The sequence below is a fragment of the Chionomys nivalis genome, chromosome 23 (assembly GCF_950005125.1).
Source record: "Chionomys nivalis chromosome 23, mChiNiv1.1, whole genome shotgun sequence".
NCBI classification, from domain to species: domain Eukaryota; kingdom Metazoa; phylum Chordata; class Mammalia; order Rodentia; family Cricetidae; genus Chionomys; species Chionomys nivalis.
This window is the reverse complement of record NC_080108.1, coordinates 18,878,258-18,891,326: the sequence shown is the minus strand read 5'-3', so window position 1 is coordinate 18,891,326 and position 13,069 is coordinate 18,878,258. Positions and strand designations below refer to the sequence as shown.

The 13,069-nt window shown below is 48.4% G+C and overlaps 1 protein-coding gene across 2 annotated transcripts in view; it reads right to left on the bottom strand.

Moving 5' to 3' along the window:
• Positions 1-10,698, bottom strand: part of Slco3a1 (solute carrier organic anion transporter family member 3A1) — a 272,644-nt gene extending 261,946 nt beyond the window's left edge. For both annotated transcript variants that reach the window (XM_057756255.1, XM_057756254.1), the window contains exon 1: positions 10,326-10,698. In XM_057756255.1, coding sequence (XP_057612238.1) covers positions 10,326-10,505 — 180 coding nt within the window. In that variant the 5' untranslated portion in view covers positions 10,506-10,698. The remainder of the gene's footprint in view (positions 1-10,325) is intronic.
• Between the last annotated feature and the right edge of the window lie 2,371 nt (positions 10,699-13,069).

Sequence of the window (13,069 nt, the reverse complement as noted above, 5' to 3'; positions counted from 1 at the left end):
TTCTATAGCTATTTCAAGATACCTAGTTCCATTGAAGTCTTTTCTTTTCCAATTCTCATCTTGTCAAAAAAAAAAAATCCTTAACCTACATCTCAAGAAAAATCTTGACTCAGTGAAATGTGCTGTGGGCGCCACACATTACATACCACACTGCATAGCTTCAAGGACAGGATGGCTAGGGTTGGTGGATGTAGGCCAGTTGACTAAGTACTTGGTTAGCACACAAAAAGCCCTGGGGTTGACCTGCACAACCAGGCATGGTGTAGCACACCTGTAATCCTAGCACTTAGGAGTTAAAGACAGGAAGAGCATCCTCAGCTATGTAACAAGTTCAAATCCAGCCTCGACTGAGAGCCAGGGGGAAGAGAAGTAGGTGCCATACTGGAATACATGCAAATTATGAACATTATCCCATAAGATGCAACAAATGTCCAGGGCTAGAGGAATAATACAGCCCAAGGAAAACATTAATCATAACCTATGTTGTTCAGTCACGCATGCAGAGGACCACTGCACTTCACATGCGGTCGCTAAAGAAGGCCTTCAAGGAGGAGAGTTAAAGTAACCACAGGCCTAGTGTGAGCTCTGTGCACCCCTGAAGGGCAGGGAGGCTAGTGCTGAAGCCATGACCAGCGTGGATGCTGGGGGATTGCTGTAGATGGCTCTGTGGATCTACTTCAAGCCATTCTGACCCAAAAAGCTAACGGAGAGCTTAACTAAACAGCATCATTCTTGATTTTACAGATCGGATCACAAGAATTGAATCTTACATAAGGAAAATAAAAAAAAAACCATATGGGTCCAGCTGTGTAGAAATTTTCATCTTCATTAAGGGAATTCTTAGCAGAGTAAACACACAATTTCAGGTACAATATTTTAAAGCTTATGCAATCAGCCCAGGGCAGTTTTCCAACCTGCTTTTATCCAAGGTGGTAATTTCTCATTCTCATCAGCAGAAGATGGGAGAGCATATCCAACAATTAGAGAAAGAGCATGCCTGGTTTACATAAGCCTTTTCCAAAGGAGGGAAAAGACAGTAGCCATCCCCTATGAATAATTTACAATAGTCTTTAATTGAAAAACACCACGTGACACTGTTCTCCTACACCAAGCCTGCAGGTGCATGGGGAAGAAGTGAAAGAGTCACTTCTCCCTTTGGGCAGATTTCTTGGATGTGGGACCTGTGTTGTCAGAAATGGTCTGCCTTGTTTCTATCCTAAGCTCTGTCCCAGGACTGTGTGCTGAGTGTCTGTTGGGACCCTGCTTATTTCTCCTAACTCTACAAAACTAGAATCTTGGGTGTCTGCAGAGAGGACTGTATGGGCTTTAGTTGTGTTACAGCTTAGATATGAAATGTCCCAACCTTCCTAATGCAGCAGCCCTTTAACATAGTTCCTCATATTGTGGCATCCCACCCACCATACAATTATCTTGTTACTACTTTATAATTGTAATTCTACTACTGTTATGAATCATAATGCAAATATCTGATATGCAAATATCTTAGGTGGTCCCCGTGAAATGATTGGCCCCCAAAGGCATTGTGACCCACTAAGTGAGAAATGCTGCCTTAGGCAAATGTGTTGAATGTGTGGGCACTTTTCTAGAAGGTGGTAGAACCTTCTAGAACTAGGGAGTGGAGCCTAGTTGGATAAGTAGGTGACTGACCTGGTCCGCACATATCCACTTCCATCATGTCTCACCCAAACACATTGTGTTAAGTGACCACGAACTAAGCCTTCTGGAAAAAGGAGCAAAATAAATCTTCTCTTTTGCAAGTTGGTCTCCCACGTGTTATATAACAAAAAATTAATACAGAAGATATGAAGGAAGATTCCCAAGGGCTACCTGGACAGTCAAGTTCATCATCTAGAGACACAACGCTGCCCTGCAGGGCAACTGATGAACTAGAATCAGCCCCATGCTGTACGGCATCAGAGGGAGTGCGGCGAGAGAGAGTGGATGAGCAGACATCGTGCCGGTAGGACATGCACCACTCCCCTCCAGATTCAGACTGGGTTCTTGTAAAGGCCCAGCAATGAGCTGCCAGTGCGTGGCCCTTCTGCCATGTTAAAGATGTGGCAGACTCACCATGGGCTATTCCAATGTTTGCAGACGCAGCCTGCTCAGGGATTTCAGAGAGTTCACGTTAATGATTTAAATAAAAATCAATGCAGGCAGTGTTCGCTTCGAGTCCTTACCAGGTGAATCGAACGTTGCTGGGCTTGTCACAAGCCTGGGGAACAGAGTGCCAAAGAGTAATGGCCAGCTATTTATGGAGGGAACTGGAAGCAAAGAGAAGGGTGGGCCCACATGCTGTCCTCCCCCCACTGAATCAGGACTGCCTTTCATTTTAAAGTATTTTCAATACATGACTTTTGTTTAAACCCAGGAACATTCTAACCATCAACGACTATAGCTTAAACAGTAAGATCTTTACTCCAATGTCTGAAGAGGAATGACCCACGACTGGAGACACAGCTGAGTGGGTTACCACCATTGTGACTAAAGAGAGCCACCAACTAGGTCCCCAGGTAGGAAGGGTTTCCGTTTACCTGGGAACTAGACTCAAAGTCACAAGAAGTGCCAACAAACCCTGGGAATTGCTGGATGTTGGGATTCTGCCCATCACCAAGGGACTGTTTCCCATCTCTGTTGTCACTGGAAAGCCCAGAAGAAGGCTCTGTAGGTGAGCTCACTGCAGGTCATAGCCACAGAGGATCCAGTTCTTTTCATTAGGTCACCACAGGCTCAGCAGGCTTTGGGGGCTCTGTGGTCCTCTGGGCAATCCTTCGTATCTGGACAGGGTCTGAAAACCTTACCTGGTGTATAACACTGCAACCCAATTCACCAACATGACCCCGTTTGCGTCTTTTTCCTTCCTAGGGTCAGGATCAAGGATCCTAAGGACAGGAAGGCTGTAGAGACTACACGGGAGGCCAGTGCGAGGAAACCACACTCCTGAACAAGTCCTTGTGTCAGGAGTAGTGAGAAGGAAGACACTGGATGGGAAACCTGACTGTTTCAACAGCACCCTGGTTCTGCTTTGGAGAAAGCGAGGTTGTAACAGGAGATGTGTGCACACGTGTGCTTACAGAGCCTGCTTTCTGCAACATAAAGCATCAAGGTGAAGTAGGAGAGCAGTCCAGCCCTGAGCCCTTCTGGGCCACCAAGCTGAGGTTCCAGGTTTCTTGTCTGATGCCAGGCTACCTAAAGGGCAGTGTATGTCCTTGGTTCTCTCCCTCCTGATGTCTCAAGATCACCTGAAGTATCCACTCAGCCTTATGACCACAGAAGTGGAACAAGCTCCAGGAGCTAATATCATCAGTTTTAGGAACACAAAACCAGGCTATATACAAGCTCCCAAATCTTCAGGTGCCTGCTGGTACTTAGGTCAATGACCTTACCCCATTCCTGCTAAAGTAGTCAGTAACTATGGTACTCTGTAAGAGCTACTCTATCACATGCCCATTCATTTAGACTTCTGAGCTAAATGAATACACTAAGATATATTAGCCCCATTGTTCAGTTGAGCAAATTTGAGGCTCTGATAATTCAAACCATCTACATTCAAACCAGTCTAAGGGGTTTAGGGTGATCTGGCTGCGACATCTGTCACCCCACTGATTGCCAGCATTGATCCGGCTGATTTGGCTGGCTAGGTGGATGCCCCCTTCCTCCCTCACTGCTCCATGTGTGTCCCTTTGGAAGCTGCATGCTAGGACGAAGAGGACAACCTTCAGACAACCTTCTTGGAAGAGAGGAGGACCAGTCTTTTGGTCAAGGATATATGAGTAACTGCTTCCCTGTTAGAACCCCCAAACAAGCTCTCAAAAGCAGGCTAAGTCAGCTCTTACGGTTCTGTCCTTAGTCTTGGCTACCATATAGCCTTAGACCTGAGTGACAGAAAGAAAGATCATCCCAGTGTGAGACCATCAACACTCATTTCTCCCAGTCACCAGCTCCTCTCCTAAGTACTCATGGCCCATAAAAGGACAGACATAAATATACATAAATGACCAATGCTGTGGTGGCTCCCTTACACACACAAACACACACACATACACACACACGCCTCATTTATAGACTCTTTAATATGAATTGTTATGATAAGCAAATAAAAGAATTAGCAGTCATGACTTAACTTACTTCATACTTTCAAACCATTTTCTCCCTCCCAGACAGGTGTTTATTCAGAAATATAAGCTTCCTAGGTCTGCAGCTCACTAAACCAAAGCCAGGGCCCGACTGAAATAATTTTATTATTATTCAGTGATTGGGATTACAACATCATTATTCCTTCAGGAAATGTGTGCAGGCGTGTTGATAATAATGGCTAATGTGTACTGGGTACTTACTATATGCCAGGTGGAATTCAAATGCTTTACGGGTCCTGGAGCAGAAACTCTGACAGTATCCCAGGGATCACAGTTATCCTCGTTTTCAAAGGATAAACACACACACACACACACATACACACACACAAGGAAGAAACAGGTTGAGTCACTGGCCTAATGGTCAGAGAGATGAAAAGGGACAGGCCACAGAAATGTCATCCAGTGAGCCACCCCCATCAGACACGTGCTAATCTCCACCTTAAACTTTAATCGCTTCATGGGAGTTTTAACCACTGGCAAGTAGCCTCTCCCATGGCTGCCTTAAAGATGCATGTCTTTGAAATGTGTCAGATTCACTTATCCTATGAATAAAGGTCAATAATTACTTCTTTATCTGTAGATAAAGAAGTAGAAAGGGGAAAAAAAAACAACCAAGTAAATAAGAGCAGGAAGCAAAAATATCTTTCTGGGGCACAAGCTACCCCCAGCATTTCCAAAGAGGCAATCAAATAGAGCCAAAGTTGTCTTGAGAGAGCCTGGCATCTAAACCCATATGAAGACACACAATCAAGTTACCATTAAGGAATTGGAAGTGTAGCTCAGTGATAGAGTACTTGCCTATCATGTGCAAGTCCTGGGTTCAATTCCCAATACCAAAGGAAAAAAAAAAACCTACAAAACTCCATTGCAGGCCGGGCGATGGTGGCGCACGCCTTTAATCCCAGCACTTGGGAGGCAGAGGCAGGCGGATCTCTGTGAGTTTGAGACCAGCCTGGTCTACAGAGCTAGTTCCAGGACAGGCTCCAAAGCCACAGAGAAACCCTGTCTCGAAAAAAAAAAAACAAAAAACAAAAAACAAAAAAACCTCCATTGCAAATTTTCAAAAAAATAAAAAAAAAGGAAGCATATGACATTCAGAATTATCCAGATTTGTATGTAAATAATTCAGAGCGTGCAACCATGCACAGGACACGAGTACTTATGAAAAGTGGGAGCAAAGAGAAGGTCAATGTCATGGCTCTTTTTCATAGGTGTGTGCTTGTCAACTGACATAGTCTGTGAAATGTGTGCCCTTTAAATGGATGTGGAGGCTGGGAGTCGCTCTAGAGAGAGGTGGCGCATCAAATGAGACTCTGTCTACATTGTTTTGGCAGCAGTACACTGACCCATACCCTGGCCGCGCTGCTAGGGAAGCATGACCCTGATCAAAGTAGAGCCCTCATGTCTGCCATCAGATCTGCAAAACAAATCCAAAGAGCTTCCTGTTGGAACTCTAACTGCCCCGTGGTCCATGGATCATAAAGAAGGAACCTCCTGCAGCCTGCCAAGGGAAAATGCCTACCAGCCGCAGGCAGGAGGAGCCAGAATGTCAGAGTACCCACCTGCTTGTCAGGGCAGCACCACACAGCCTGAATTCTGGACCCTCTGTAGAAGGTATGGCAATTGAATGGGGGTAGGGGCGGGGCTAACAAAACCCAGGAAAGAAACCTTGCTCACTGTACAAGAAATCCAGTTAGTTAAAGCACATGCACCCCTCCTCAGATGCACCCCAAAGAAACAAAGGCATGTAGGGACACAAACCTGGTTGAAGAGAATTTTCAGAAATATACTTTTTCCTTAAGGAGAGTTAGTAAAATATTTTAAACAAAGCTATAAGGGAAAAAAAATTAGGGAATTTTTTTATTACCTGAGGCTATTTAGTAAGTACGCAAATAGCATGGAATTTGTCATTATGAGTAAGCACAAGTGTATAAAATAATTCGATTAAGTAAAATACAGTTACCTTAGTCGTCCTACTATTTTGACAAGGACTTTAAAAACGTTTTTCAGCCTTCAGCTTCTAGACTAGCTATGCAAGTCTTCAAAAAGATGCTTTTTTAGAGAAAAAAGGAAAATATCAACCGTGGCAGCTGATTGTAAACCTGCTAAATGTTCTCTGGCCTAAAAATAAGTGATTATAAAGCAGAGACAGTGCCTCATTAGCCACACTCGATCATCTATGTCTTTACCCTGTAACCACACCCCCAGACACACTTCTGCATAACTCTAAATAGGAAAAGGTCCGCCTCAGCTTCATGGGGTCCCTGAAGACCCGATTCCAGAGACTCCCACTGGCCTTTATTCCATGTGCATCCTAAAGCAATTCAAGAACATCTGTCATGAGCTTCATTCGCAACCATCTAAGGTGTCAGAAGTTTTAATTTCCTGTCTGTATCCTTATCTCCTCAAGTCCTCAGCAATGCCATAGCGCGCGCGTGCGCGCGCATGCGCGCGCACACACACACACACACACCTCTGCAGGGTTACCTGGCTCACCCATTTCAGTAAGCCTCCACAATGCACAGACATATCTACATAAATGGCTTTCTCTCCAGTTGGTTTCCATGTGCCTGGATGGCCTTACAATAGCCCAAGACTTCCACAGCAGTTACATCCCTGCAAACAGGGCAATAAAGATGGGAGCCACTGGAAGCAAACACCCAGGTACCAGAAATACACATGGCCCTGTCTTGGACAAATAGTTAAGGTACAAAGACCATTAAACTCTGTGGGCCTCTTCTTAGACAGGATAGATAGATAGATAGATAGATAGATAGATAGATAGATAGATAGATAGATAGATAGATAGATAGATGATAGATAGACGATATATCATATATATATATCATAGCCAACCAAGCTGTTTAAGACACTGCAGTACAACAATGTTCTAAGTGTTGATTTCAGAGTCCCTGGCTAAGCTGGGTGGCATCTGGATTACCTTATCTCTATTGTCCTGCCAAAATCCACCAAGAATGCCACTTCCTGGAAGGCTTCAAGACCCAAGCAAAAAGTTGCAGTTTCCCAGAGTAGCATGGCTTGTATTATCCAGTTCTTTGAGTGTCCTGGACAGGCAGATTCTTAAGAGAAGCCAATCAATCAAAATTGCAATCTCTCAAACTCTCTTCCTTTTCTTCCTCTCCTCCTCTCCTTTTCTCCCGCTTTCCCCCCCCCCTCTTGTTCTCACTCCATCCCTTTCCTCTCCCCCTCTTTCTTATCCCTCTCCAACACCCCACCCCCAACCCCAGGACAGGCACACAGGCGTTCTACTTTTCAGGACAGCTTCTCAAATCACAGGCCACTTCCTGCCTCACTTCTGCCATCGGGAAACCTACACCTACACCAACGTCGCTGAGGACACACTAAGGACAACGAGAAATCTTTCTTTTCAGAACGAAAGAGAAAAAGGAAATGGCCCTTCCGAATACTTAAAAACAAAAAGGCACCCAAGGAGATGAAAAAAAAAAAGAAAGAAAGAAAGAAAAGGTAGCTGCATGGACTTTAGAAATCCAATAGGAAAGGGTGTCATTGACATCCTCCAGATTTCAGTTATTCTCCTTATGGATAAGGAAGCAGCGCCGGCATTGTACCTGAAAATACTTTCTCAGCAGAGCATGCTGTCCCTGCTGAAAAGACCACATATACACACACCCTTTGTACACGGATCACCTGTGTTCATCTACAGACACAGGGTCTCAGGCTTCCTATGAAAGACGCAGGACATTTTAAAAGTAAGAAAATCTGCTGTTCCCTCGACCCTCCTGTAGTAAGTGATTTCCCCAAATATCCAGAGAGAGAGAGCTTCTGTCGTTGAAAGAAAAGCACAACTTTCCCAACCTGTCCAAAACGACAGAGGAAGAGAAGCCTCTTAGGTGACCCAGGAGATTGAAGCCTAGTAGCAGGCTGACGGGGTCGGTCCCTGCAAGCTACCCACTCTTCACCTGAGGTGCATATAGTACAAGGACGTCAAGGGCAGCGGGGCAGAGCAAGGCCCTGAGAACCTTATGCGTGCCCTGCTACTGATTAAAATTAATTCAATTTCCTAGGCCCGTCCTCTCCTGGGCCTCCATCTGTTTTATGCAAGGCACCTGTTGGCTCCTTATCCTTTACACACCTCCCCCCCACCACAGGAGTTTCCATCAGGGACAGAAGCGTCCAGATGCCACGTGCAGATGGATTGAGTGCCTTCTGCCTTTCCCTCATCCCGAGATTCATGGTAACCCCTCTCCTCCCAGGGCCAGCCCTGCTTGGGGACTTTGCCCCGGTAGAAGCACTTGCTCTTTAACTTTCCAAAAAGAACAAGGCTGCTCATCTGCTTGTGGCTCAGCTTCACTTCCTTCTAAAACCCTTAAGTCACTGCACGCGAAAACTCCTAAGCTCGGGCATTCATCATTCCCGGGAAGAGAAGTACAACCTTGCTGTTTGACACATGTGAGGACTGTACTCTTAAGCAAAACTGGTTTGAGGCGAAGGAACTGTTAAACAAGAGCCAGCTGCTGACAGACTCATTGCCTCCGTTTACATGAAGACCTAGTTAGACAGAACATAGTTTGCATACGCTACAGACTCACAGCTATCAGTAACAATGCGACCTGCCTCTAATAACGTGTGTACCTTTCTAAGTATTTTACCAGTCAAATCACCCCTAAAGAAGCTGCCCCTCCAAACACGTTCATTCTCATCAAGCAAATTCCCAAGTTTGCAGCATAGTATTCGAATCATAGACAAAATGATAAAAAAAAAAAAAAAACACTTTTGGCCCCAGAGTTCAGTGACAACATACATGCACAAGACAGAGACGGAGGTTTAAAAGCTGTTTATCTAGGGAGTAGCAACAGAAATGCATTTGATTTCTTAATCCCTCTGGAGTTCTGTCTCCCCAGGAACAGGACTGAAGCCCTAGAGGTCCCATACCCCCATCCCCCAGTCACCACATAACTAACTTTCATCAAGCACTGCTCCACTTCACCTTAGCCTGTAGGAGCCTTGGGAAATTGTTCGTGGTTCTGGGTATTCAGCGTCTGGCCCTCATTAACTTTAACCCAGGGCCAGGAATGAGGGCTTCATGATAACATCAGAATACACATGGCTCTATCACTGGATGTCTTCAATAGCTTTTGAAATCTTGTCCGATGCGATCTCCATCAACCTTGCTTACTAACACTTCAAATCTATGACATCTGATTCCAGTTTCAGGTCAATAGCCACGTAAAGATTTAACACTCTCCACTCCGAGACATCTTTTCCTCTTAAAACAGGACCGGTCTGGAAGTGCACTGTCTGCTACAAAAGTGCGGACCACCTGAGCAATGCAGGAGAAAGCAACAAAGTAGGAACTTGACAGTGCTGAGTCATTACAAGCGGATTCTTTGGGTCTAGTAGGCGTCCATGGGCCTTTTGAGCATCAATAATCCCTTCCTAGAGACAAATAAAATAGATACATATTGTACACAGAGATCCACTGCCCGTGTGGCCGAGAAGCGACCATGGTAGGGAATCAAGCTAGAACTACACAAACTCACAGCTGCTCTCCAGGTACTGTAACTTTATCCCCACACTGAAAGATGGCTATTGGGATCTGGGTGGGACTAACTAGTCGCCCCCGCAGCAACCACTCAGATCAGGGCCACACTCCGGCGCCTTTTACTCTAAGCTGCTAAATTTCCCTGGCAATTGGCGGATGGAGAAAGAGCCTGGGGAAAAATGATGCATAATGATTCGTTCTCCGGGCGGATGAAACGGAGAGTAGAGGACGCAGGATGCTAACTGGCTTTTCCTCCCATGTGCAGGTCACCTGAACCGCGATGCCTTTCTAGTCTCCGAGGAGATTCCCTGAACTCGCCATCTGGCTCCGTTTTCAAGACGGGAGAAGAAACAGTTTCATGCCCACCTGCCCGCGGCGTCTCCTCTCGGGCACCCCTCCGCCCCGGCCCCCAGCCCCTGCCAGGCGCACGAGCTGCTGCCGGCATCCACGGTCCCGCCCGCTCCGGGCTCGGGCCGGCAGCTCCCCCGGCGGCCGCCTCTGCACCAGTCGCCAACCTCCGCGCCCGGCCGAGGTCATGCCCGCCTGCCCCCGGTGCCGGCGAGCCCCCTCCCGGTGCCAGTCGGCAAGCCGGAGAAGCGCCGGCAGGGAAGGGGGTCCGTAGCAGAGTTGGCACCCGGACTCACCAGGTAGGCGCCCACCGTTCCCTGCGCCAACATCAAGGCGCACTCAGATACCAGGAAGATCTTGATGTTGGAGAAGCAAGACACCTTCTTTTTCTTCTTCTTGTTTCTCTGCGCCTCGTCCCCCTGCAGCTCGCCGCTCCGGCCGCCGCCCGACGAGCCTCCCGGCTTCTTCCCCTGCATCCTTCCCCCTCCGCCGCTGCCGCCGCCGCTGCCGCCGCCGCCGCTTTCCCGCTCGCCCCGGGTGTCGTGGCCGTTGCCGGGCGGGGGTGCGCGCCGCGAGGCTGCGTGCTGTCCCCGCCCCGGACCCGCGGCGGCCGCCCCCGTCCTACCGCGGCTGGAGAGGTTGAAGGCTCCGCTCCTCGCCGCCGCGCTCGCCCCCTTTCTCCTCCTCCTTCTCCTCCTCCTCCTCCTCCGCCCTCCCCTCGCTGCCTCCTCCAGCTCGGGCTGTGCCAATCACAGGGACTCCTCGCGCCGCCCGCCGCTCCCGCCGCTTCGCCTCCCTCAGACGCCCGCCGTTGCCTTCACCGGCTCCCCCTGGCCCGCCGGCCTCGCCTGCCTTCACCCCTAGCTCCCCAAAACCGGGCCACGGTCTGGTCGTCGCCTTGAGCCGCGAGCTGCACTGCTACTGGCTCCGGGTTCGCCCCTGGGAGGCACGAGGGGACCTGTTTGGGACGCTGAGGGCTGACTGATGGTCATGACAAGGGATCTAGCTGCCCCCGAGAAATTGCAGAATCGGGGAGTCCTGGTGGGGTGGGAAGCTGAGCCGGGAAGGTGCACCCGGCCACTAGGAGGCACTGTGCGGCCCCGGGCTCTAGGACGGAAACTGGGTGGTCGGTAGGGTGGCTAGCAATGGGGCGCAGAAGTGGGGGGTGCCCAGGAACCCTACTTCTAGTGCCAGTTCCTAATGCTTAGGTACCGGAATTCTAAGGCGGGGGAGGAAAAGCTGCCTCCATAAAGAGAGAATCCCGGGTACTGGTGTTGTATTTGGCTTGGTTCCGGGGTTTCTGGGCACAGTTATTGCACTCCGGGGCTCCGGAAGATGCCAGAGGTCAGAGCTGCCAGGGGCTTCTTCCTCGACTTGCCTTAGCTTCTGTACTCGGCGGTGGCTATTGAACGTGTCTAAATCGCCCACTCCCGGAAAATGGGTGAGAAACAGAAGCACCGAGAAGGGAAGTTAGATCTTACGGGAGTCTCACTGACTGATGAACTCCCCTAAGCCTCGGCGACTGCAGGTCACAAGGACCCCAGCAGAGGGCCTTGCTTAGTGCTCCAGCTGCTTGCGGGCAGAATTCAGGAAGCAGTGAGCCATGAGTCTGTCCCGTCCCCACCCATCTCCTGACTATATGGCCCTCCCTGGCCCTGACCTGAAGGTCCACAGGCAACAGAGCCCAGTTGTCATTAGACCTTACCCGCAGCGTTCCCTAGGACTTTGGTCCAAAAGACACTTCTGATAGGATCCACGGGTTCCAGCAACAGCTTTTGGAAGCAGAGAGGAAAGTGGTCAGGAACAGGAAATATCTAGCGTTGTCCGCTTTAGCAGTTGAAAGGCCAAATACATTTGGAAAACTTTGTCCTACTAATCATATCCAAAAAGGGACTCACTTCTCCCTGGGGTCTACATCCCAATGCCAAGGTTCTCATTCAAAAGTACACAGCAATTAGCGCCGCCATAATTCCTACTTTCTTCCAGAGAAACTGAGTAAGAATAGACCGTGGCACAGTGGGGGTGTGGTGTTTACTTTACCATTTAAATATAAATTGCTTCATCCGTCTGTCTTCCAGACATGACCTCACCTAGTCTTGGTGTGGTTTTCAAAGTGCCTCCCCTTGTCTGGGTACCTTCTGCCCAAATTGCTCCCTGGCATCACTGGCTACCCTGTTCTCCACCAGTGGTATTGCAACCAGAGTTGTTAGGGTCAAAAAAGCTGGGGCTCTGGCAGACCTAAGAGGGCAGACTCAGCCACCTGTCCTTACTACGCCAATTAAAGGGGCAAGTAACAGTCAAAAGCAGAGAAGGGAGACCCATTCAATGTGGGTACATCGGGGAGAGTTACAGCTGGATCTGTCCAGTGTTCCGCATGCACTTTAGCTTTAACGTACAAAAAGAAAGGTACACATCACCAAGTGGTCCTGGCCAAGGTATAGTTCTACTCATCATTAACCCATTATCGTCTGAGTTTCCGTCTCCTGCGAGGGAGTCTGACAAGTTGTCATAACCCTGTGGAATATCTTCCTTGTAGACAAGTTCTTCCTGTGACTGGCACCTTGTCATCCCCCCATGAGATTGGTAGGGAAATTTCAGTTCCTTCGGGGTCACTAATTCAATAGTTTGATAGTCTCTGGGCTCCTGTCTGAACCTATTATGCCATGGTTGAAATCCTTACTGCCTGGTTGTCCTCCCTCTACCACCTCTGGTCACACAATGCTAGCTTTCTTCAGTATGTTCAGCTTCTTGCCCTTGTTGCTTCTTGGCACTCTGGCCTTACAGAATCCTTCCTCACTCATGAAGTTCCTTGATGAGCGGCGGCTGGCAGCAGTGGGTTGGGGGGGGGGTGATGGGGTCGGCTTGCGACCACCAAGTGCTTCCATTTTGCCATCCCTGATACACAAAGGCAGAGGCAGCAAACTAACAACCATTGGGTCTGCACAGCTCCCAAAAGCTTATCAAGTTGTGATGGCTGCCCCCTTCTCCATCCCACATCCACGGAGATCGGGATCTACTGAGCCCCTTACTACAAAGAAAG